The 26,599-nt window shown below is 35.3% G+C and overlaps 1 protein-coding gene across 2 annotated transcripts in view; it reads left to right on the top strand.

Annotated features, from left to right (window-relative positions):
- LOC101706446 (aldehyde dehydrogenase 1A1) overlaps positions 1–24,993 on the top strand; it is a 55,675-nt gene extending 30,682 nt beyond the window's left edge. The window contains exons 3-13 of one of the 2 annotated variants that reach the window (XM_004862517.3): positions 276–416; positions 1,059–1,188; positions 2,754–2,815; positions 4,344–4,472; positions 5,013–5,126; positions 8,045–8,147; positions 9,912–10,096; positions 16,020–16,184; positions 18,695–18,852; positions 22,474–22,548; positions 24,416–24,993. In XM_004862517.3, the coding sequence (XP_004862574.2) occupies positions 276–416; positions 1,059–1,188; positions 2,754–2,815; positions 4,344–4,472; positions 5,013–5,126; positions 8,045–8,147; positions 9,912–10,096; positions 16,020–16,184; positions 18,695–18,852; positions 22,474–22,548; positions 24,416–24,488 (1,335 nt within the window). In that variant the 3' untranslated portion in view covers positions 24,489–24,993. Of the gene's footprint in view, positions 1–275; positions 417–1,058; positions 1,189–2,753; positions 2,816–4,343; positions 4,477–5,012; positions 5,127–8,044; positions 8,148–9,911; positions 10,097–16,019; positions 16,185–18,694; positions 18,853–22,473; positions 22,549–24,415 lie in introns of both variants that reach the window. The other variant, XM_087184108.1, reaches the window with a different exon arrangement.
- The last annotated feature ends 1,606 nt before the right edge of the window (positions 24,994–26,599 follow it).

Genomic DNA, 26,599 nt, shown 5'->3' with positions numbered 1-26,599 from the left:
GTTATTAGAACATTACTCTAAATATGGTAAACACTCAAAAATATTATAACATTTATAATCTAGGAAATCAAGCCTGTGTTACATGTGAGGAGCTCATCATTTTAAGATTATTCAGCAGGTGTCAGTCCTACTATGTAGAATGTGTCAGACTTGGAGCTAATGGGGACACAGCATCTGTTCATAAGTAGGTCCAGTCTGTTTGAAAGGGTTTTTCCCACTGGATTTGCTCTGCCACTATGTTGAGCGTATTGAATTGAATTCTGTCTGACTTACAGGCAGATGTTGACAAAGCAGTGAAGGCCGCAAGACAGGCCTTTCAGATTGGCTCTCCATGGCGTACTATGGATGCTTCAGAGAGGGGACGCCTCCTCTACAAGCTGGCTGACTTAATTGAAAGAGATCGACTGCTGCTGGCAGTGAGTATAACCAAACTGGATGCATAGGGAGAGCTCTCCAAAGCATTCACTGTTTGAATTGACAACTTGAGTGGTTGTAGCGAGCACTACTTGCACTCTAGGAAAAAAGGAAAAGACTTCATCTCCTTATCCTATAGGACTGTCAACCCTTGAGTAGTAATTATCTGCTCTCTAGTTCTGGATGATGCTAATTTCTGCTCCCATAACTGATTCTACAGGATAAGCTTTGGAAATTCCTGAGTTAAGCCAAATTAAAGACATATCTTTCCTTTACTCTAGAACTGTAGCAAGGTCATATGCAGTGTGAATCTTGTAGAATAGTGTAGTTGGTTTCTCAAACTTGACCCTGAAATCCTACTGGAAAATCTTATTTACTTTGTTGAAAGTGTCCAAAATATTTCTCTATAATAAATCTTATTTCTCCATAGTTTAGCTCATCAAAATATTTAATGTGTCTATCTATATCTATAGGCAAGTCATTTTAACTCTTTTCTCTCTTTTTTAAAGAAGAAATTAGACAAAGTAAGATTTCTTCTACTTCCAAAATTCTCTAGCACATGACTATTCAAAATCATGCCAATATATATTTTTAATCTAAATTTTTTGTGGAATTTTAAATTTGGGGATTAATCTGTTTTTCAGACAATGGAGTCAATGAATGCTGGAAAATTATTTTCTAATGCGTATCTGATGGATTTAGGAGGCTGCATAAAAACATTACGCTACTGTGCAGGCTGGGCTGACAAGATCCAGGGCCGCACCATACCTATAGGTGAGAGGCTTGGGGAAACCTCCATAGTGGTAGGGCTGCAGTTATTACTATAGAGCCGAGTAATTTCAAACTCTCTCTCTAAAGATGCCAGCCAAAGGAAGCAAAGATACTTTTCCCCTGACTTTAAACCAACAGTTCTAAACTAGGAAATTCTGTGAAAATTCCTTGAATAGCCTTTAAAGTTGTCAACATAATCATGGGGAAGATAACCCCATGAGTATTTTAGAAACTGTTAAAGTAGGAACATTCTCATGACTACGATTACTGATTCAAGGCAGCTACCTAAGGGCCCAAACTTTTCAGAGCTGGCCTTTGAGATTAATTATTTGGGTTTTATTCCCATAGTGACATTTAAACCCTTTCCATAATGTAATTATTTAAGCGTCTTTGTATGCTCCACTATGAGACAGCAAAGGTTATCTGTGCCTGTTCAAACTCAGTACAGTTAGACTAGAACAATTAAACAAACTAATTCATACTGATTTATTTCAAATAGCTTCAAAACAAGATGAAACTGTGTTAATAATCTGAGTTAAGAAGTTGTATATATAAATATGCAAGTATATGTTTATTTAGTAGGCTATACACATAACAACATAGAAATATAAAAAAATTCATATGAAAAAGCATAAATTTGAGAAATTACGTAGGTAGAATATAACTCATATAAATGTATTACCTGGAACAATAAAACATGCCACTAAGACGGGCCCTGATTTGCATTTCTATTCTAACTGAACATCCAGTATTTTACAAGTGGTAGTCAGGAAGCTAAAAGAGAAAAATTAAAGTATAGTTATGCCAAGAAAGGTGGCTATATTAGTGACTGTCTGACTTTACCTTCAGACCACATGGGAAAAGTCATTTAAAGTATATGTGGATCTTCAGAAAGACAGTCTTTGCTGTGGGGAGTCAAATAGAATTGAATATAAAGAACAATGGCACTCTCAGACTGCATCAAACTATGAAACACATTAATTAGTCAACTCTAGGCAGAAAAAAATTATCCTTTATTTTGTGCATTTTTTCCCCTATGGATTAAGGAGCTTGTATTTTGTTAGGTAGGCAAAAATAAAACAACATTTTAGAGAAAATCAGTAGAGAGTCTTATTACTCCTAGGAAATCCTTTTAAAATTTCATTATTTTTAAATCATATTTTTTAAAAGGGATTATTTTACTGATAGAACTTTGAGCTGCTGCATTTGAATATTATTCTTCTTTTAGCTAGATAAGAACCTATCTCCTTTATCTTTTTTCTATAAAACTTTGAGAATTGCATAATATAGAAAACCTGCCTCAATTATGAAAAACAGAATTATCTTTCAGATATTTTCTAATCTTGTACATTTACTTTTATCTAACTCAGTTTTATGATTTCTGTTATTCCAATTTGCTATTTGAGGGCTCACATTCTTGTTTTGTAAATTGTTGGAGATATGCTTTCTGCTTTCTTATTAATTACGTATTTATTTCGACCTCCTCTCATATCAACTTCAAGTCTGCACCCCACAAGTGTTGAATATATCAGTTCTCTGTAGGGCTGGGTGTGTGCTTTATTTTCCAGATGGAGACTTCTTCACTTACACAAGGCATGAGCCTGTTGGAGTATGTGGCCAAATCATTCCTGTAAGTTCCTATATACTTAAAAAAATGAATTCTATAAGATTTGGTGACACAAATTTCTTCTACAAATGAATGCTTGTATGTCAGTTAAATGTGAGGTAAATTTCAACAACTAGTATTTGTTTAACCTGCTCTTTCTGTTACTGAATTTCTAGGATATTAATTAGGTAGTACAGGAAACTATATATACCCTGACATAACTCTCAAACACGTTTCAATGTTACTGCATCAACAAATCTTAAACTCTTACTCTAAGGGTTGTTTTCAAAAAATTTGCATTATGCTCTCTTGTTAAGAGCCGTGCCTTATAACCGTGTGACAGACATGACCGTGGGCTCCTCTGCTGCAGGACAACCCTTCCCTGGAATGTGCTGGGGCTCACTCCTCTCCACCACTCTGTCTCCTCTGAGACCTCCTCTGAGACAGTAGTGGTAACAAGTGTTCAAGTCCTTAAAAATACTTTTTAATTAAAATGGAATAAATGATACCAGAGGCATTTAGATCACTGTATGGAATATATTGTACCTTTAGATAAGAGGCTCTCATATTCCAAATTCCCCTACTAGAAAATAGTAATTTTAAGTGAAATCATGAAAATTTTCTTTTAAACTCAGCAGAGAAGACTGTCTAAAAAATAGCAGAAATACTTGAAAAGTCAACTAAAGAGAAGTCAGTGTTCTGAAGTTCTTAAATAAAAAAAGGATAATCACTTATCTTTTGTTTCAATGAGTTTGAAGGGTAAACACATCAACATTATTAATGAATGTGCTGGTTTGTTAAAAAATAACTACATACCCTTAAATATTAATGATAGCTAATGTGTTTAAGCATTTACCCCACATTGTTAAATCTCAGGGCAATCTTCTGAGGCACAGAGGATATTATTAGCACTTTCAGATGATGAATTAATACACAGAGAACAAGTAACTTGTCTGAGTTCACAGGGGTGGTTGTGATTGCTCTAAGATCTGAGCACAAAGACTTGTACTAATGACCTTAGACATCTTTTTCTTTTATTGTCCTGGGCCTGAGGTGTAGCTCAATGGGAAACCACATGCTTAGTATGTGCGAAGCCCTGGGTTGGAACCCTGCACCACAAAAAAAAGAGAATATTTTTACTATAAATAAATGTTACTAAATAACATTATTGAGTAAATATAATAAACAACCTACAGAAAAAAGAGATAATCACACTTCTTAAAACATAGATAGCTTACAATATGCTTGATTGTATACAAAATCATCCAATGATTATTTTTTCCTGCCACAATAACAATTCAAAATAACAGCACTTGCTTAAATTCAAGGGCTCCCTCCTTTTCCCTTCTTCTATCTGCTTTAGTTAGAGCTTTACCGTTTACTAGTTGGTTCTGTCCATGACTTGAAATACAATACATTGTATGTCTGTACAAAACCACTAATCATTATTTAACAGCTACAGGAGAAGGGGAAGGTTTATAATGTCTAAGTTACATTAGTAACTGTGCCTTTGAGCAAAACAAAGACTCCATTGTGGAATGTTGCTTTCCAGTGGAACTTCCCGTTGCTTATGCTGGTGTGGAAGATAGGGCCTGCCCTGAGCTGTGGAAACACAGTGGTTGTCAAACCAGCAGAGCAGACTCCCCTCACTGCTCTTCACGTGGCATCGTTAATTAAAGAGGTAAGTTTCCTGGGTCAAAGCATGCACAAGAATGCAAGAGCCCCAGCTGCAGTGGGAGGCCCTCATTTAGTGCTACTGTCAGCTGCATTCTCCTCAAAGACTCCATCCACTGGTGAGGGTGCCCTGAGCAGGGTTGCTAGCTGGAATTTTGTCAGTCAGAGCACATGAGTCTCCCCCATTTGCAGACCAGAAGCCAGGTGGGAGGCTCGGAGTCAGTCACCTGGTGACCATTGTTTCCTTGCTTTTATCTGACTCTCATGAACACAAATTCCTGGTGAAACTAATACAGCACCCTTTCAATGCTGTAATGTTAAGCTGCTTTCCAACTGCCAGTGATTGCCTCCATTGAGGATATTTTTATATAGGCTAAGAAATGAAATAATAGCAATGAAGAATAAAGAATAAAGCCACTTAGATGCGTTTTTTTCTTGGTAGAGCAAACTCACAAGATTAGCCCGAAGAAACAACCTCCATCCCATGCTCCCCTATCTTGTATCATTCTGAGTTCTGTTGTGACTGTTTTGCTTTTTATCCTTTTAGGCAGGTTTTCCTCCTGGAGTGGTGAATATTGTCCCTGGCTATGGGCCCACTGCAGGGGCAGCCATCTCTTCACACATGGACATTGACAAAGTGGCCTTCACAGGATCAACAGAGGTAATGCTACTTATTCAGCCTGACCATTAAAAATGTCCACATCTCTAACTATCTGAAGGATGTTCGTGCAACTATTTTGAAGCCAACACTCCCTTAAAACAGGAGTTCATTTTACTGGTTTGTTCCTTATTCTGTTTATAGAATTTGTTTATACAATATAAGCATTATAGTTTAGATGAAATGAAATATTAATTGTAAATCCCAAAGGACAAAACTATTCTGAGCATATTCATTACCTTCCTTACAAGGAATAGAGCTACTTGGACTGTGTCACGTGATTGGTAAAGTTATGATGGCAAATATAAATTAGGCCACAGTGATTTGTATGAATGAATGCATCTGTACCCTGTAGATTATGAAAATTGAGTAGCAGTGTCTCACCCTGAGCTCCTTATTTGAGACTCTCTTCCCTGTACCTTCTGAAAGGGAGCAAGAAGCTCAGTTTCCTTGTAATATTCTGATGGTCTCACTCAATTTTTCTGCTTTCTAGCTCCAGGCTGGCTATCCTAAAATTACACACACACACACACACACACACACACACACACACAGATCTCCAGATGGCTGCTGAAACTTCCTCTGGACTTTGAGAAATGGTTACATGTCGAACACTCTGAAGATTGAGAAACAAAATAAACATTCCATAAGGCTCTCTAACCTGCAGCCTGCAAGCCACTGGCCATTTAAAAAAATATCTTAATAAAAAATATAAAAGAAAATTTCATTATTCATGCACATCATTATATATTTATGTGGTCTAAGACAATTCCTCCTCCCTCAGTGGGGCCCAGGAAAGCCAAAGGTTGGACACCTACATATCTAGGTAGTGAATTGAAGGTAATTTGATTATTTTATAATCCTAGTAATCCACTCCAATGTTTCTTAAAAATCTATTTACGTAGAAATTTGAAATGGGATGTTAAATCTTATTTTTCTTGATTTTCTAAAACTAGGTGAATAAAGATATATTTTTCTTTGCTTTTCATAGAGTAGAAATAGGTTGCTTTGTGCAAATGCCTGAGATAAGGAAAATACAACCCTGCATCCAGGATTTTCTGTGGACAGTTGAGAATGTTCAGGGTGTGCCAGTAACTATTGAAATCATTGCAGAAAAGATACAGGAAGAAGCCACATGTTCCCCAGCCTGGAGTTGTAAACTTTCCCCATATAGACACCAGGGACATTTCCAGGTCCCTCAGTCCTTCAGTCTGTCTGCTGCTCCCTGACCCTACTGCCAGCATCACTTCCTGTTCATCTTGGTTCATCCCAAAGATCCTGCAGAATTCTGGGGATATTTTACCTCCCAAAAAGAAACCCTGGGATTAGAAGACTAGGCAACTTCTGGGTTCACATTCTGATGCTGCTCCTCCTAGCAATGCGTCTCAGAAATGTTAAGTATCCTTGTTAAATTTGTAATCAGGGAGCTTAAAGGGACAAGGAAAAATATTCTTAATCACCTTAAATGAAAATTCAGTTTTTGAAAATGGTCATATGAAATATGTTGTAAAGGAAAATGGATTATAAAAGACATTTTGGACAGGGTTTCCCTAATACAGGTCTACACTTAGTTTAGCTTTATTAATCTACTTGTAGGAGATTGACTGAGTCCCATGAAACCTTTTCAGCAGACTCACTAATGCTCTGTTCTGTAAGGCATAGCACCAGTTACTTCAGCAACTGCATGAAAGGTAAATGCACAAATATCTTTTTGTTTAGTAGGAGTAGGAACTTTTTCTGACACATGCAGTGGGAAAAGAAATCCAGACTAAAAGACTCAAAATAAAATTATTATATAAAGAGAAAAGAAGAGATTCTTTTAGTGGATTTAAGTGTCAATAAAATAATAAAATTATAAAAACAAGCCAGGTTTAGAAAATAGAAAAACAACAACAACCCCACCACCACAGACAATAATCTATAGTAATATAATTTATGGGAAGTGATCCACAAAGGAGAAAAAAGAAATGAAAACAATTGTCTTTGTCTGAGAAGAGGCTACTGGCATTCAGGAAGAAACCAGAACCAGAAGAGTCCTCCTAACTGAAGTAATAGCACAGAACAGATCCTATTTCTTTCTCTAACTCCACTGTCCAGAGGTGTGTGTGGTGAAGGGAGGGAGGACATGCAAGGAAAAAGAGAAATATCAATCAGTAGTTAAATGAGCCCACCATAATAAACACTACTGAGGAGAGGTATGCAGGGACAGGACATGGCAATTACTACCATGGAGGTGATAACCTACTTGGTAAATTTATGCAAATTTATACTAATAAAACTAATACAATTTAAGGCTGTCTCTGACTATGAAAGAGTCTTTATGAGGCTTATTGGGAGACCAGGAGAAGAAAAGGTCATGTATATCAACAGTTATAAAGGAAAGAATCAAGAAAAAGCTAAAAAATCTGAGCTGGACTGCAAATAAGGGCCAGACTCGAATGCAATCCAGGTTGGGATGGGTATAAAATGAGGAAAAGACAGATGAGACTCAAGAGGTAGAAATGCACCAGTTGGCTGGACAGAGCTCTGGAATGTCCATAGAGGGAAGTTGAAAAGCCAAAGAAAAGCCTCTCTAGCCCTGCACATCAAGACCTCCATTGTGCTCTGTATGTCTGCTGTGTTGCCCATGAATATTTTTCCGGTTTATCTGTGTGCTTAAATACTTGCATGTGGGATCGTTTAAAATCTTCAGGTGAACCGGGGATTTAGCTCAGTGGTTCCACAGCCTGCCTCGCAAGCGTAAGGACCAAAAAAAAAAAAAAAAAAAAAAAAGTCTTCAGGTGCCAATTGTTGAAAAAAAACCCTCTGTGTTTCTTCCAAATGAAACTTAATAATGCCACAAACATCACATAAATATAAAATGTTAAACTTGTCTTCGTGAGGACATAGAAAGTCTCCTCCTTTGTAATGCTCCATTTCAGGTTGGCAAAATAATCAAAGAAGCTGCTGGGAAGAGCAATCTGAAGAGGGTCACCCTGGAGCTGGGGGGGAAGAGCCCTTGCATTGTGTTTGCTGATGCTGACTGTGAGTACAAGCCGCCTTTGCTAGCCCTGCACCTTCATCCTTTCTGGTGTCAGATAACACCATACAGTGAACTTGAATTTCACAAACAGGTTTGCTTCATAATGTAAGGAATTCATCAGAGACCAGAATTACTATTGAAAATTTTTAAATTATCCTAAAATTAGAAAACATAGATAAGTTAATCACAGACATACTTCCTGGTTTGGAATAGATTGCTATTTCCTCAACTGAATCATGAATAATATAAATGTTTTGCATTTATGGGTCAGACAAGATACATTTTTAATAACTCTATGTATTTAATTATTAGCTCTACACTTAGCATAATGAGATGCCTCAGATATGTTAGACCCAGACCAACAGGGGAGACAGCAATTTTACATTTGTTATCTCCTTTTATTCTGGACTACAGACTCATTAAATGAGATGGTCAGATGAGAATTAAGCCTGCTTGAACATTTTTTCCTGTATCAGGGATAATTGATTTTACATATATTTGTTATGATGCAGTCCCACTGCATTATAATATAGTAAGGTCATTTTTATTATTTTACTAGAGAGAACTCAAAATTACTTCCTAATTAAGAATTAATTAGCAGAAGCGGATGATCAACCATTCCTGTAATTCTTTCTTAAACTCTTGCACTATTGGTCTAAACAAATGGTTTATTGGAATTGGCCTATAGTACGTTTTGACCTTAATTGAAATTTTTAGAATTACTGCCTTCTTAAACATGCTACAAACATGACAACATTCCTAACCTTCCAAGCCTGTCAATAAACTGATTTCAATAAAATTTAAGACGGTATGATTAGTTCTCAAATTCACACCCAGTTGCTTTAATGTTAAATTGAATCTTCAGCATTTAGAAAATTAAAACACAAAGAAAACTTTATTATTATTGTTAAAGATCTATTAATGAAGCAACCTACTCTTGTACTGCCACCTATACTAACTAGATAAGTTTCTGGCATGTATGAAATAATATGGTACATTTTTAGATTTTGAAAATGTTTTTCCTACACTAAGATTATAAGGTAGAGGTAATAATTCTGACTATTGGTAGAATTAGTTGTTTTTATGTTGTAGTTGGTGTTTTTCTTTCAAAAAGATCAATTTTTTTACTAAGCAGAACATTTAGGAATATTATTAAGAATTTCACTATCACTTTTGTTCACAAATAATTTGGTTTGCAAACAGAAGTGTTTGGAAAAATTTTGTTTTTGTTTGCAAACTCTGCATCAGGTGACAAACACAGCTGTGGCCATCTTTCCCACACAAACACAAATGTGGCTATACTTTTTTAAAATCGTAGAACAAATTAAGTTCATGAACTGAGATACCACTGTACTTTAAGACAATGTACATTTTCAAATTTTCTTCCTTCTTGAGTAAATCCTGATGGCTAAATGAAATATTCACAGTCACCTAATTATTAATGCAGATATTTATGAAAATTATTTGCAATGGTATTTGATCTTGGGATGAAACCCACATTCCTAGCTGTATCTATATTAAAGTTATAATAATAACCACCATTTTTCCAGATTCTACTATTTATTGCCACTATTTTCATAGTAAATAAAAGATCACAAAGATTAATTTACCATCTAGATTTTAAGAGGTAGAATATATAGAGCCCATCTCTGACTACATGGCCCATCAATTTTTTTAATACCATGTTGCCTCTGAGAACCATATTTAAATATACACTCTTTAGAAAATATTTCTTCTTTAATGTGATTTTTTTTTTTTTTTTGCAGTGGACAGTGCTGTGGAATTTGCACACCAAGGCTTATTCTACCACCAGGGCCAATGCTGTGTAGCTGCATCCAGGCTTTTTGTGGAAGAATCAATTTATGATGAGTTTGTTCGAAGGAGTGTTGAGAGGGCTAAAAAATATGTTCTTGGAAATCCCCTGACCCCAGGTGTGAATCAAGGCCCTCAGGTAAAAATAGAAACAATGGAACTTCAAACAACAATAAATAGTACCCTTTTTAGGGTTAATTTTTTTTTTTAGTACTGGGAATCAAACTTGGGATCTTGTGCTTGTGAGGCAGGTGGTGGCACGGCTGAGCTAAATCCCTGGCCTTTTTCAGGGTTAATTTTTAATAAATAAACTCAATTCTAATATATGCAAATTCTTAGGTAACAATATGATACCAATTTGGTGATTTAAAATATCTAACTTTCTTTTTTTTTTTTTGCTTAAATTCTTTTATTGGTACATTTTAGGTATACAGTACATTTACATTTATCATTGGGTGCTTCTACCTGTACATGATGTATCTTGGTTCTTATTTTTCCCCATTACCTATGTGCCATTCACCCCTCCACCCTTCCCTATTTATATACTTTGTGTCATTTTTTTTTCTTTTCTCATAATTTTTCCTTTCCCTTCTTTCCTTTTCCCATCTCCTCCCACCACTCATACCCCTTTGGACCTTCTCCTATTTTACAGTATCAATTATTAGTTATTAATCCTTTTAATCCTTATTTACACTCTCAGTTTCTCACACTAGAGAAACTATTCAGTATTTACACGTGTGTCTTATTTATTTCACTTAAGAGTATGGCCTCAATATGTATCCATTTAGCTATAAATGACTCTAGTTTCTCATTCTTTATGGCTGAGTAGTACTCCATTGTAAAAAAAAAACCCACATCTTCTTTATCCAGTTTGCAGTTGATGGGCACTTGGGCTATTTCCAAGCTTTAGTCATTACAAACTGTGCTGCAATAAACATGGGTACACATATATCTCTGGGGTATGATTCTTTTAATTCTTTGGGAAAATACCCAGCAGAGGAATAGCTGGGTCAAATGGGACCTCTAGCCCTAGTTCTTTGAGGTATCTCCACTCCACACTGATTTCCATAGGGGTTGCACCATTCTGCACTCCCACCAACAATGGAGAAGGGTTCCTTTCTCCCCACACCCCCGCCAGCATTTGCTATTGGTTGATTTCTTGAGAGCAGCCACTCTTTATGAGGTGAGGTGGAATTTCAGTGTTGTTCTCATCTGCATCTCTCGAATGATCAGTGATGTTCAACATTTTTTCATATGTTTATTTGCTGCTTTTCCTTCTTTGAGAAATGTCTGTTCATCTCAGATGCCCATTTTTGAATTGGGTCTTTGAATTTGGGGGTCTGATTTTTTTCAATTCTTTATATATTCTAGATAGTAGCCCTTTGTCTGAGTTACAGCTGCTAAAAATTTCTTCCCACATTGTAGGTTGACTGTTAGCTCTGTTGGTGGTTTCTTTTGCAGTGCAGAAGCTTTTTAATAAGATGAAATCCCAGTTGATTCTTTCTGCTGGTTCCCGTGCTACTGAGGTTTTTGTTCATAAATTCTTTTCCTATGCCAATGTCTTCAAGAGTTCTACCTAACTTATCTTCCAGAAAGTTTAGTGTTTCTGTCTTAATATTTAGATCTTTAATTCATTTTGATCTTAGTTTAGTGCATGGTGATAAATATGGGTCTATTTTTAAACTTTAGCAGGTTGAAATCCAGTTTTTCCATGCCATTTATTAAATAGGCTGTCTTTCCTCCAATGAGGGTGTTTGGCTCCTTTGTCAAAGATGAGGTGGCTGAGTATGTCTGGAGTTGTTTCTGCATCTTCTAATCTATTCCACTGATCCTCAGGTCTGTTTCTTTGACAATACCATGCCGTTTTTATCACAGTAGCTTTGTAGTATAGCTTCAAGTTGGGGATTGTCATACCCCCAGCCATGTCTCTGTTGCCCATAATTGCTTTTGCTATTCTAGGTCTCTTCTGGTTCCAAATGAATTTTGGGATTGTTTTCTCTAGTTCTGTGAAGTATATTGTTGGAATTTCAATTGGCATTGCATTAAATCTATATAATAGTTTTGGAATTTTGGCCATTTTCACTATATTGACTCTTCCTCCCCAGGAACAAGGGATGTCTTTCCATTTTCTTATATCCTCCCTGATCTCCTTTTTCAGGGTGCTGTAGTTTTTCTAGGAGCTTGAGGTTCTGCATTAGGTTATTTAACTGAGTTCTCTCTTTTCCTAATAGAGGCATTCACTGCTATGAATTTCTCGTGTAGAACTGCTGTCATTGTGTCCCATAGATTCCTGTATGTTGTACTGGCATTATCATTTACTTGTAGAAACTGTCCAATTTCTTCTTTAATTTCCTCTGTGACCCATTGGTTGTTCAGGAGGATGTTATTCAATTTCCATGTGTTTGTGGGCGTTTTACAGTTTCTCGTGTTATTGATCTCCAATTTTATTGCACTATGGTCTGATAATATATGGGGGTAATTTCAATTCTTTTAGATTGACTTAGACATATCCTGTGAGCTAGGATGTGGTCTATTTTGGAGAATGATCCATGTGCAGCTGAAAAGAATCTGTATTCTGATTTTGGGATGTTATTCAATTTCCATGTGTTTGTGGGCGTTTTACAGTTTCTCGTGTTATTGATCTCCAATTTTATTGCACTATGGTCTGATAATATATGGGGGTAATTTCAGTTCTTTTAGATTGACTTAGACATATCCTGTGAGCTAGGATGTGGTCTATTTTGGAGAATGATCCATGTGCAGCTGAAAAGAATCTGTATTCTGATTTTGTGGGGTGGAACACTCTGTAAATATCTATTAAGTCCATTTGTTCAATAGCTTGGTTCAGTTCTAGAATTTCGTTGTTATTTTTTTGTCTAGATGATCTGTCTATTTGTGATAGTGGGGTATTGAGGTCCCCCACTACAACTGTAGTAGTGCTTATTTGGTTTTTCATGTCCATTAATGTTTGTTTTGTGTAGTTGGGGCATTCATATTTGGTGCATATATATTTAGGATTGTCATGTCTTCCTCTTGGATTGTTCCCTTCACACATATGCAGTGACCATCTTTGTCTCTCTTAATTAGTTTTGGTTTGAAATCTACTTTGTCTGCAAATAAGATTGATACCCCTTTTTTTTCTGGGTTCCTGTTGCATGGAGAGCCCTTTTTGGATCCTTTTACTTTCAGTCTATGAATTTCTTTTTGAGTTAGGTGTGTTTCTTATATACAGCATATTGCTGGATTTTGCTTCTTAATCCATTCTGTCAGTCTACTTCTTTTGATTGGTGAATTGAGGCCATTAACATTGATAGTTATAATTGATAAATATTGACTCATCCTTGTTATGATGTTTTACTGTTGTTGGCTCTTATTTCTTTTTCCCCCTTTCCCTTTAGTTTCTTACCTTGTCTGGTTGCTTCCCTCCATTGAGCCTCATGGAGTTGGGAACTTCGTTGCCTTTTTCTATTATATTGCTTAGAATTGTTTGGAGTGCTGGTTTGTTTGAGTGCTGTTCATTAAATTTCTCAGGTGTTCTTTGTCATGGAAGTATCTAATTTCCCCATCGATTTTGAAAGATAATTTTGCAGGATACAACAGTCTAGGTTGGAAGTTATTTTCTTTTTGGGTTTGAAATACTTCACTCCAGGCTCGCCTTGATTTGAGGGTTTGTGTTGTGAAGTCTGCCGTGATTCTGATGGGCTTTCCTTTGTAGGTGATTTGTTTCTTTTCTCTAACTGCCTGTAGGATTTTTTTCTTCTGTTGGGTTTCTGGGATCTTGACTATTATATGTCTAGGTGTAGATTTTTTTTGATCATGGCTGGGTGGAGTTCTATATGCCTCACTTCTCTGTATGTCCAATTCTCCACCTCTGTCTGGGAAGTTTTCTACTATTACTTCTGTGAACAGTATTTTTATGTCAATGGTACTTTCTCCTGTTTTGGGGGGGATTCTTATCAGTCTTATGTTATTCTTCTTTGCATCATCTAGCAGCTGCTGAATTGATTTCCCTTGATCCCTTACTATTTTGAAGAAATCTCTGTTTTCATGGTCCTTCACTGCAATCCTGTCTTCTATATCTAATATTCTAACTTCAGATTCTCTTAATCTGCTCTGCATGATTTTAATGGAGTGTTTAATCTCCTGAATATCTGTTTGAATCTGTTTCATGGATTCAATTTCTTTCTTATGTTGCACGATCATGGTTTCCATTTCTTACTTATGCTGGGCATTCATGGCTTCCAGCATGTTTCTGAGCTCATCTATTTTTTTTTTTATCAGTTTCTGTTCTAGAGTCTCTAATCATGTCTTTCACTCTGCTCACCATCTCTGTAGTTATCTGGGAGGTTATTTCTGCTTTGAATTTTTCTAGAGCCTCATTCATCTGTTTTGTTACTTCCTGCACAATCAGTTCAGGGTGTCCAGGTTGTTGATTATCGGTCTTTTCCACCTCATTTCCCCCAGAAATTGCCTTTTGTGGGGTGGAGGTCTGGGTTTGTGACTTGCTTAACTGTCTTTTCATTTTTGTTTTTGGTACTGTTCTTGGTTTAGGTCCTGGATTGATATTTTGAAATTGTTTATTGTAAGTATCTCTGTTGATCTATTTAAAACCCTTATGGAATGATTGCTTCTCAGAGGTGTCTTCCAGATATAGCTGGTCTTTAGGTTTTGAGTCTCTAATGACTCTGAGGCTATCTCATTTTCATTATACCAGGAAGGACAACTGTTTAGATCAATCACAACACCTTAGCCCAAATGACACAATCAGCAACACCATAGCATCAAATACATCTTAGACAATGACAATTTGTGGTAGTTATTAATCTATCACCTTTAAAAATGAAGGGCCTCCTTCAGGGTATGTCTCTGCTGTCATAATAGACAACGTGGGCAGCAGTGTGCAGTTGTAAGTCAGTGAGCCTCAGTAAGCTAGTCCGAGATCCGTGAGATTCAGGCAGATTTCTGGTTGCAAGTCTCAAGTTGAGCACCCTGTCCTCCTGCAGGGTTACACTCTGCAAGGTTCTACCACAGGTTTGACCTGCTTTTCCCCTGAAGAAAGGTCAGGTTCCAATGGGAGCTGACGATCTCTCCAACCCACCAATCACGGTGGTCTGGTGTGCCTTCACCGCAGAGATTCCCCTCATTCCTCCAGTGGGCCTGCCCTTATCAGGGAGCCTGAGATGGACCCCCTCTCTTCCGTTCACCTCTGCTGCTCAGGACAATGGCCTCTATGTCCCCCATGCATCTGCAGTGTGCAACCAAGCAGCTGCACAGCCAAAATGCCAGAGACTGGGGGCTGGGGGGCCTGTTGTTGGAGGCACCTGCGTGGCCAAGCCGTTGGCTGGTGGGCTTGCCTGGGGAGTGAGGGGGGTCCTCCTCACTCTGTCCTGTTGGCAAACTGGTGGATCAAGCCTGTCCTGGTGGCAAGCTGCTGGATCCCCTAATTTTCAACTGTAAAAGAAATTATTCTGTTTTTTAATGTCTGTTTTTCATTTCTGGAAACAGTATAAGAGCCATTCTGGGAACTAAAGATGTGAAAAAAATGATTGAGAGTATCATTTTCTTCCTTTCCTCAAACGACACCCTTCTGATTCCAGTATACCACTCTTTGTCCATCCTGGAAGTTCCTTCCAGTCATTTCTGCCTCAGAATCAGTCCCTCTGTCTCAGCTCCCATTCCACAGATAAAACTCTTAAACCTTTTTCAAAACTTTCAGTCACATGCACCTAATGGTAAATGGGTGAGATCATTAACAAACTTTTCTTCCAGAATGAACACATGACAGTTGTGTGAAAGGTCCATGCAAAGGACAGTGTCAATATGTTTTACTTCCAAGACTGTAGGTATTAAATATAAATATCATCAAGGTGTTTTCCTAAAGTCATGTCATGTAAATGTACCTAAAGAATGATTCTGAAGTTCTCTTAGCTTTTTGTTGCAGTATTAAGTTTATTAAAAATAGCTTAGCATTTTGAAGACTTCATTAACAGATCCAGCAATGAGTTCCCTTTATAAGTGGCTAATTGGTATTTATTCCTTTTCACATGATATTTTTGAAACAGATTGACAAGGAGCAGTATGATAAAATACTCGACCTCATTGAGAGTGGGAAGAAACAAGGAGCCAAACTGGAATTGGGCGGAGGCCCCTGGGGGAACAAAGGCTACTTCATCCAGCCCACAGTTTTCTCCAATGTGACAGATGAGATGCGCATTGCCAAAGAGGAGGTAAAGGCTTCATTTTCTTCCATTGCCTTTGTTGCTGTGTTTTTGTTTTGATTTGTTTTGTTTTTCCTTCACGTGCACACTGTATATTGTCTGTCATTTCTAAACTCAGCTCTTTGAATGTCATTCTCGCAAATGTCACCCTGTATTTCTCCTATTGATAAAGGTTTAAATTATACGTAATAAAGATTAAAATTAGTAAGGAATCCACTGGTTCCAGAAATAATTTCTGATGAAATACAGCTCAGAGTACTCAACAAGCTTCAGGGACTTCCTTTGCTGCTGTGAGGTCACCAAAAGGAATCTGTCATTTGTGACAATACAAATAAACCCTATGGCTTTTTCTGCACAAGAATTATCTATATATTTGATAATAATATTTATCTATATCATTTCATACTTTTGATGTGCTTGTGGTCCTATAGAGTAAGACATTTTAATTTTTTATGTGCAAATATAAGTATACATCATATACATGAGTGTATATACACAAATATATTTCCATATGAGTACATGAATATATTTGTGTGTATATATATATATTGCAGTTAAATATTGTGTATATATCCATACAGATCGAATATTTATATATGTACATGTACCCTTCAATAGTCTTCAATATTTAAATACAATACACAAAATTAGAAAGTCTAAAATATGAAAAATTTGAAATCAAGAGCACATGAAGATTGGGGAGTATGTAAGGGATTAATACTTATATTTATGTATAATATATGCTTTTACATATAAGTACATAACTATATTTTATAATATGTCATATACTATAGTGAAATATTTGGTGAGCATAAACTAAATAACAAGAGAAATGTTATCTAGAGATATGACATACAACTAGGAAGAGCTAGTGTGCATTTAGGAATGGTAAATATTCTACCTTGTGGTGCACACTGAGGGTTTTTAATAATGCAGACCATGCCTTTGACCATGAAAGTGTTATGTCATACACTGCAATAAGAAGACCCTGACAGCCCAAAAGTACTGAAGCATAATCCTTTGTCATTTGTTCTCCATGTCCATGCTATGACAGAGAATCTGAGGTTATTTTCTTTGCTCCTCAAAATGTCTTTAAACCAAGAGGAAACGTATATAATCAGAATTGCAAACAGATGAAAAAAATAAGAAAAACCAAAAAATGCTCATGTATTTGAATAATCAAACATAGTTTCTCCACATTAATTCAGTCAACTGAATTAAATTTTTTTCATTTATTGATAAAAACTTTTCTAATTAGAACTGCCCTTGCATATCTTGAATAGTAGGAGACAGGGGAAAAACATCTTCAATCAAGGAAACATTTATGATATGCCTATAATATAAGTAGTAGAATAGCTACCTTGCTACTTCACACTGGGAGCCTGGAGCTATGTACTGGGTTCAGCTCAAGTTATGTAATGTATGAGCACTTTTGTCTAGTTCCTAGGTCACAATATCATGATTAGATTTACAGCCTTAGGATTTGCACTCTGTTTCTCCTGAATGGTAGCCCTGTGCCTGAGTCTATACTACTTAAATCACTAGTAAACACCAGAAAACATTTGTTATTTCTGATTTTTGCCTATCATCTTTCACATTTCCTAGAAAATTCTAGTAGCACCGTGGGAAACCTTCTTTTATTTTATTTCAAGTACTGTTTTATTGAAATATAGATACTTCTTTTAAAGCGAAAATTAGTTGTTTTTCTCCTGCCTGGGGCTGATATACAGAATGAGTTGATATATGGTTTTGCTAAGTACAGTCTACCAAAAATGAAAGAAAGGTTTAGACTGGAATAAACTAAATGTGATTTTTATTTCCTGTTCTGTAATGACAGGCATTGCCAGTGAACTCATGGCTTGGTTACTATGGGGGGCGGTGTGTGTGTCAAGATTTAAGCTCTTAGAGAAATGAGTTATTCTGTTTGGTATATGTAAGTTACATAAGATTTGATGACAGAGTAGAATCTGAATATAATTTTATGTTGTTTTACCTGACTTCATTATGAATTATGAAAAGACTGAAGTACAGTAAAATACTTGATAATTCAATGGAACAATGATACTTAAAACATAAATATTATTAACCATTGCTTATTCATTTATCCAACAGAACAAGGATTGCTTTCTTGAACTTACTATTATATGTAGTAACTTGGAAGATAAAGAAAGCTAGGGTCAAAATTCTAAATGTTTCTAAAGAGAAATTGTTAAGTTAGTGATTTGATCCACAATCAAATTCTTGGAAACTTAATTCCAAGGTCTAAAAAATAAATACTCGCATATATTTGTATCCTGCTTTTCTCCAAAGAGAATTTAACACATCAACATTGCTTGTTTTCACCTACCATTTCCACAGCTACCTATTTTTGATTTGTACACACAAGTCAGAGTTGAGAAACAAAATCTTATCCAATTTAGAATAGTCTATAGAGAGAAAAAAACACACTGCATTACACCACCACTTAAAATACTTAGTTTTAACTTACGATTTTATTTCATTCAATTATTATGCTGTAGATATTTGGACCAGTGCAACAAATCATGAAGTTTAAATCTTTGGATGATGTGATCAAGAGAGCAAACAATACTACCTATGGCTTATCAGCAGGAGTCTTTACCAAAGATCTTGACAAAGCAGTGATGGTCTCCTCTGCTCTGCAGTCAGGGACAGTGTGGTAAGTCAGATGATTGGAAGTAATCCGTGCCTTTCCAACATTAGCCATATCAACAGGTTAATTTGAACTTTTCAGTTGAAATTATACTGCCTATTAGAAAATGAGCAAAAAACAAAACAAAACAACAGAACAGAACAGAACAATAACAAAAAAACCCAAAACATAAACAAAATTAATTGCTATAATGGAAAAAAATTGAGAGGTGTATTTTCTTTAAATCAATCCAGCCTTTTGGAATTACTTAGTCAAAATATTTTATGAATATTTTATTTTTACAATATAAATATTACTAGGTAGTTTCTAGCGAGTTGGGACTATGATATGTGCAAAGGAAATAAAAGAAAAACTTGTGTTTTAATCAGGTTTAATTAGTTAAGATAATATTTATTTGGTACCCATGGAAACATTTAATCCTGCTTTCAGATTCTTATTCTGGGATTATTAGAGATGCTTGAAGGTCATAATGTAGAAGAATATATTAAATTTTGAGAAATATCTCTTCATTTTGACCTATTTTATGTGTTTAATTTTTATATTTTAAGTTTCAAGGCTGAGTCTCTCACACTTTTATACCCATTTTCTAGTCCTCAGGGTCTGGATTGTTTTCTCAGTAGTTTTTGTCCTCCTTCTGTTCCCTCAGGCCTGGCAACAGTCTGCTATTTTTCTTCTCACTCTTATTCCAGGTTTTTTTAAAAAAAAAATTAGATACTGACAAGTATCTCCCTGTTGATAGCTGTGGAATTTTTTTTCCCATCCTCAAAGAAAGTAATTATTTCATTAACGTTTACTCTAAGATGCGCTGTATTTTGTTTGTTTAACAGTCTAGTCCAAGCTGGCCTTGAACTGTGAAACCTCTTCCTTAGCCTCCTGAGTGCTAGTGTTACAAGCTCATACCGTTGTGCCTAGCATCAGCACTATACTGTTACATTCATTATTTTATGTTACCTTACAACAACTATTTGTTATCTCAGATTTACCTATGAAAAGATGAAAAATATAGTGAGGTTAAATAATTTATCAAGATCACACAACATATGACAGAGCTGAGTGTCAGATTTATCTCAATCATGCTAAAAAATGATTCCCAACCTTGACTCTATATTAAAACAGAATAACCCTAATCCCAAGTTCCAAAACCTAAAATGATTTGCAGTGCAGCAACATAGTTCTCAAAAGGTTTTGTGTCATTGGGAAGCAGGGTACTGACTCAATGAAGAACTGGCCTCTCACTTCCTTGGTCCTTGGTTCTTTGTGCCCTTTATGAAAGAAATCAATCAAGACACACAAGGTTCCATGCCGAAATATAGGTAGAGTTTATTGTAAAATAGATACAGAGAGAATTATGCCTTTAAGAGAGAAGGTGGGCAGTGCCACAGAGGCAATTGTCCCAGTGCAAGTTTGGATATATTTATATATGCAGAAATTACTCCTGGAGTTCAGGGAACTATGGTGATTATGATGCTTGACATTTTACTTAAAAGTCACTTTGGAATTACAAAAATGTCTTCTTGTCCTTTTTCAGATGTTCAGTGTTTCCTCAAAAATAGCTAAAGTTAATTAAAGGTAATTTATACCTATGAAACTTAGGAAAGATAAATTCTTAATTTAAACCAGAATGCTGTATTCCTTGTTCTGACACTACATGGGCAGGTGGCCAAGTATGAGAAGGAATGTACCCAGTGTGTAACCTTAAAATGTCAAGGGACTTGGTGGGGTCTCTTTAGGTCCAAGACCTACAAATGATTATAAATGTATTATACACAGAAATCTTTGTTGTTTTTTTTTACTTAACTGGTAATTCATGCTATTTTGCTCCCCCCACACACACACAAACTTTTGTCCCTCAGGCCCACTGATGCCTAACTACCTGCCTAACATTTGGACTTTGGATAATTTTAAACTTTGAAATTTGGAATTAGGGATACTCTACCAGTAAAGTCTATGCTGATATTCCAATATCTGAAAAAAATCTTAAACAAAATAAAGCAAATTTTTTGTAAAGTCAGTATGACCAGTGATTAATGTAGAACTTTCCTATGATAAATTATTAACACAAATTGTCATTACCACTGCATGGGTGCACATTAGCTTCATTTACACAGACTTACCTGTGTACCACGTAGTTCAATGAGCACATCTTACGTAGACCTAGAACCAAACCTATTGAGTATTATCATCTCCACAGCACAGGAAACACATGGTCAGAGAGTCTAGAAAGCAATTTGAACTCACAGTTTCGTCCAAGTGGATATTTCTCAGTCTTTATTAACTTATACTAAAATAGTTTCACTTTCCATGTGGAGACAAAATATCAAAATTATTTCCTGCACATTTTAACAATGAAAAGCTTTAAGTGAACACTTAATAAGGAAGCATGTTATGACATCATCTGACTGAGTGGCTTGAAATCCCATCAGGGAATTTCTATACAATTAGAACAAAGGGGACATATTCTTATTACTTTATATCCTAGAACATAATAATATTCTGGCATCATCTCAGACCTAATGCTGCTTGGTATTTAGAAGACAATGATAGAATTCCATCGTTGCTGGCATTTTACCAATAATGTTGAAGTAGGGATCTGATTCTTCCACTTAAAGAGTAATTAAAGCAGAGAAGAGTTTTCTTTTAAACATGGAAATTTACTTACGGAATGATCCCCTCTGTAGGAGAAGAACCTTGTGGCCCAGTGAAAATGTAGAACTCTGAGAGTTGGGATAGTAAGTGTTTTAACTGAGAAAACATCTGAATGCTATTTCAAAGCCAAAGCAATGGCCAAACTCTTTCATGTACAATACTGTTTATCTGGAGGGCACTCTATTGTCTATATGTTATAATATCATGAAAGGAAGGAAAGGTGTAAAAAGCAGAATTTCTTGCTGCTTTAATATTTTCCCTTTTGTGTATCATATAGGTAATTACGTTTTACTGTTAATTTAGTCCACCAGAAAATTTAAAGCTAAACAAATTATTCATGGCCTGCAAAAGATGTTATAATTTGTCCTCCTTATCTTTATTTCTATCACTATTTTTTTCAAATCTACTCATTTTTGTAATTATATTTCTTCAGATAAGTATTATTAACACTTTATGAAATCTGATAAACGAATTGATAAATACAGCTCCTACCAAGGTCTCTATTTGAGTAATTTATTGAACCAAGTAATAAAAAAGAACTGATTATTATAATACACATTGCAATTATAAAAGAAAATTGATTATAGCATGATAAGGACATACATTTTGAGAGAATTCCAAAGCTTATTAAATATAGGGAATAAAGAACACCTGAACAATGAATTCCAGTCTCTAGCAAACCATATTCTTCCTTGTAGAGTATATTGGCTCTTTTGTCTTATAATTCAAACTACCACTTCTTAAGGTTATGATGTAATGTGTGTTCACATACATAATTTATTTATTTATTTTTAGATAGTATATTTGTATCCACATATTCTTTCTGCATTCTAATTTATATTGCATTTTTAAAAATCTCAATATATATTATATAAAAATGAATGCAGTTCTTAAAGACTTTTCTAAATTTCCAAAATTCCAAATTTATGAGTTAACTTCATAGGTTAAATATTATTTGTCATGTATATAATTTTTTTTCAGGGTAAATTGCTATAGTGTGGTATCTGCGCAGTGCCCCTTTGGTGGATTCAAAATGTCTGGAAATGGAAGAGAAATGTAAGAAAAATGTTTTCTTATGATAAATGTTTACCTTGATAAAAGTGGTTGTCACTCCCAGGGAATTAATTCATGTTTACTCTCTTAAGTAAAATGTACTTTTATTCTTTCTTGATATTCACATTACCAGATAGTTTATTAAATGTTGGATCAATCCATAAATGCAGAAATGCAAAAGCAGAAGATAAATATAATTTACTAAGCTTCTACTGTCAAAAGGGACCGTATTAAGCACTTCACATTGTTGATAGAATTTTTCTATACTTTTAGAATTGTTTATTGTGTACATATGAATGTAGTCCATTTGGGAAACATTTCAGTAAGGAGGTAGGAACTAAACAGTAATTGTAAGAAGTATAATGAACACTTTAACTATTTGAATGTATCTCTGAAATAAATTAGATGCCTTACAGCAAAAGACTTTAGCATTAAAATGGATGATTCTCATTTGCTAAAATATTATTGATGTAGTGTCTAAATTTTTTAATTATCTGAATGATTTGGTTTTGGCACTAAAGTATAAACTTAGATGGAAATTTGAGTAAGGAAAGCATGTTTTATAGTTGTGACTCAACTGGGAATATACATTTATATGCATTTATGAGATTCTAGTTTCTTTTGAAACCAAGATATATAGAATTGTTAATATGCACATACATATGTATACACAGGAGTATGGCACTTTATTTGATTATTTTTAAGCATGTTTAACCATTTTATTTCTTAAAATATTTTTATAGTTACTAATACATAAAATTTCATTAAGAAAAAGATGCATCATATATGAAATTTAGAATCACACATAACAATAGCTTCCCATTTTGTTAATAGCAAGTAAAATAAGTCAGTTTCCAAAGGCCGTAAGAATATTAAAATAGCTGTAAACTTTGTCATTTGTCTTAATTACCAAAATTACAATGAAATAAACATCTTTGAGGACACAGAAATGGAGGAATGATATAATGATCTATGTATTTTTTCAATATGCATTCTTTACATAATTCATGTGGATAAGGTCCTATGCGTCTCTGAGAAATGATGTTTCATCTTGTACATAACTTCAGTGGCAGAAGGAATATGTAAAAAGATAAATAATGCAAAATCCCACCCACAGAATTAATTAGGTAGTAGATGAGAGTTCATACCATATCAAATCAGGAATGTGGCTAAAGTGCAGAGCAAAGTATTGAAGAACAGGAAAATCTGAGTACCAACAGAGTATACCATTGAATACACAATCACTCTCACTCTCATTGTTTTCATCTATAGAACAAGGTCAAGCTTTGAGGGAGTACGGAAGGAAGTAGATCTTTCAGATTTCTTCCGGGTTTAAAATTCTGTGGTTCAAACTCCAGTGAGAATTCAGTAGATAAAAATTTAATGATAATGGTTAAAGTAAGAGAAGACTTCATAGAAAAGACTGGACTTCATCTAGGGCATGAAGCTAGTATAAGATGTCAGTAAATAAAGAAGAAGACCTCTGAATCCAGTGTTACTTGTGACACTTTTTGCATTACACCTGTCTTATTTATTCGAGTATAGATCAGACTAAAGATAATAAAATTCTTATTGGGTTGAATTGGCTTTTGAGAGGTTGGAGCTTTTTTATAGTCAAGTAGAATAATGTAAAAAATAGAAAATTTCCATCGAAATCAACTGAGGGCATGTAAATAAAAGACATTAAAATAAATTTTTTCAAAGGAGATTTATGAATGCTCAATTATCGCCAGCTAGCTTCTTTTTATATGGAAAATAGTTTTCATTGTCCCTAGATAAATAAGCAAGAGTATACTCATAGCAAATCAGGGACTATTACGTATTTGCAATACTGTGTTCAAAGGTGTTTATGAATATTTCCTCTTTCTAGGGGAGAATATGGTCTCCATGAATACACAGAGGTCAAAACTGTCACAATGAAAATCTCTCAGAAGAACTCATAAACCATGAAATGGAGAGAAGACTCTTCAATGACTTAGCATCTCCTACAGTCACCAGTATAGTAGAATTTAGATACAAAATTTTTTTCAGAATTTTTTAAACATAAGCTAATCGTATTAGTACTAATACTACACATCAACTTGTAGTTTATTGTGAAGGAATTATTTGGCTATTTACATGTGACCCCAAGTCCTATCCTATGTGAAATTGATAGATTTGGATGCAAGATCTCTCTAGTTCTGTCATGACTGTGTACTTTTCTTTGTAGCTGTTGTCAGGATAATAATTTTATATAGTACAGGACCAGTAGTCATTTAGGCTTTTTCCCTTAATGACTCCTTGAAATACTTACTTTCCATGTTAACTGCAAAGTAAGTTACTCTGCAGCAGTTATGATGTCCATGGAGTGCTTTGAATTGTTTCCTAGAATGTCATGTCTGCTTGTCAAATGAAATACTTAACAGTTGTCTGAAAATGAAGCTTAATAAAAACCTTGCATGAATCTTGTTCAATTTGAATTATTTTTAGTTACAAGTTTCGGCTATGTTGATGTACTATCCCTGTCATCCGAGAGCCCTAAATTGAGTAAAAAGATGCATGTAAAAATGAAAATCTAATCTATTCATTGTCAAATGGGTGGAGACAGATATTTTACTTTCCAGAGGAATCTTTGAAATCATATCAGTCCTTGAGACAGTTGGGATCAGTCCTTCCTAACCATTTCCTGAGTTCCTACAAAGTTCTAAGAAGGTCTACTGTCTCTAGGTGTTATAGTTTAGAAGAGAACAAAGACAGATCCCTGCAACCCCCCTCCAAAAGTGGGTATAAAATAAATAGGATTCTAAAAGCATTAAGAGTGCAATGAAGTGTCAAGGGGGTAGTGATGAAGTCTAACTGAGAAATGTGAAGGTTAATCTTGACTAAGTGTGAGGGTTAATGAGAAGCAAATTTGCAGTGAATAATAGAGAAAGAAGTTTTATAACATAATCTCTCAGGATATGTTTCATTGAAAAACAAGTAGAGACATTCAATACAACATAGTCTACTCTTGGAGTTTCACAGGGCACATTAGCAGCACAGTGTAAATTCTGAGACATTCTACAACCTGTTTGGTTTTGTTTTAACAGACACTTTTTTCCAAATTTACTTTAGCAGAGGTTACCTAGCCCTCTGTCTTTTTTATTAATTATCAATTAATATTAAGAAACCCATTCAGAAATCAACCAATAACAAATGCTGGTGGGGGTGTGGGAAGAAAGTACTCTTCTTCATTGTTGCTGGGGGTGCAGACTTGTGCAACCACTGTGGAAATCAATATGGAGATGCCTCAAGGAACTAGGTCTACAGGTCCCATTTGACCCAGCTATTCCCCTGCTGGTTATCTTCCCAAAAGAATTAAAAGAATCATACCACAGCAATATATGTGCACCCATGTTTATAGCGGCACAGTTTGTCATAGCTAAAGCTTGGAAACAGCCCAAGTGCCCATCAACTGGAAACCAGATAAAGAAGATGTGTTTTTTTTTATAAAATGGGGTACTACTCAGCCATAAAGAATGAGAAACTAGAGTCATTTATAGCTAAATGGATGCATATTGAGGCCATGCTCTTAAGTGAAATAAATACGACACACCTGTGTAAATACCAAATATTTTCTCTGGTGTGAGAAACTGAAAGTGTAAATAATGATTAAAATGAATAATTGATAATTTGAAATAGGAAGAAAAGGTCCAAAGGAGTAGGGGAAATGGGAGGGGTACGAGAAAGGAAAGAAGGGAAAGGAAAAATTATGAGAAAAGAAAAAAAATGGAAAAAATGTCTTTGTAAATAGGGAGGAGTGGAGGGGGTGAAGGGAGGACAGGAAATGGGGAAAAAATAAGAACCAATATGCATCATGTATAGGTACAAGCACCCAATGATGAATGTAAATGTATTGTATACCTACAATGTACCAATAAAAGAATCTAAGGGAAAAAAAGAAAAAGAAACCTATTCTGGGATGTGCTAATTTTGCAGTAGAACAGCAACTTGTATTCTAGTGAGAGATCTGAAGATTCCAAAGGAACAGCTGGATAAATGCCCTCTATGTAAAAGTTGACTGCCCCATGCTTCC

This window comes from Heterocephalus glaber, unplaced genomic scaffold (assembly GCF_053883595.1).
Source record: "Heterocephalus glaber isolate CG9 unplaced genomic scaffold, H.glaber_assembly_v1.0 deba00001481, whole genome shotgun sequence".
Lineage (NCBI taxonomy): Eukaryota > Metazoa > Chordata > Mammalia > Rodentia > Bathyergidae > Heterocephalus > Heterocephalus glaber.
The sequence above is the reverse complement of the archived record's forward strand: the minus strand, read 5'-3'. Positions and strand labels throughout refer to the sequence as shown.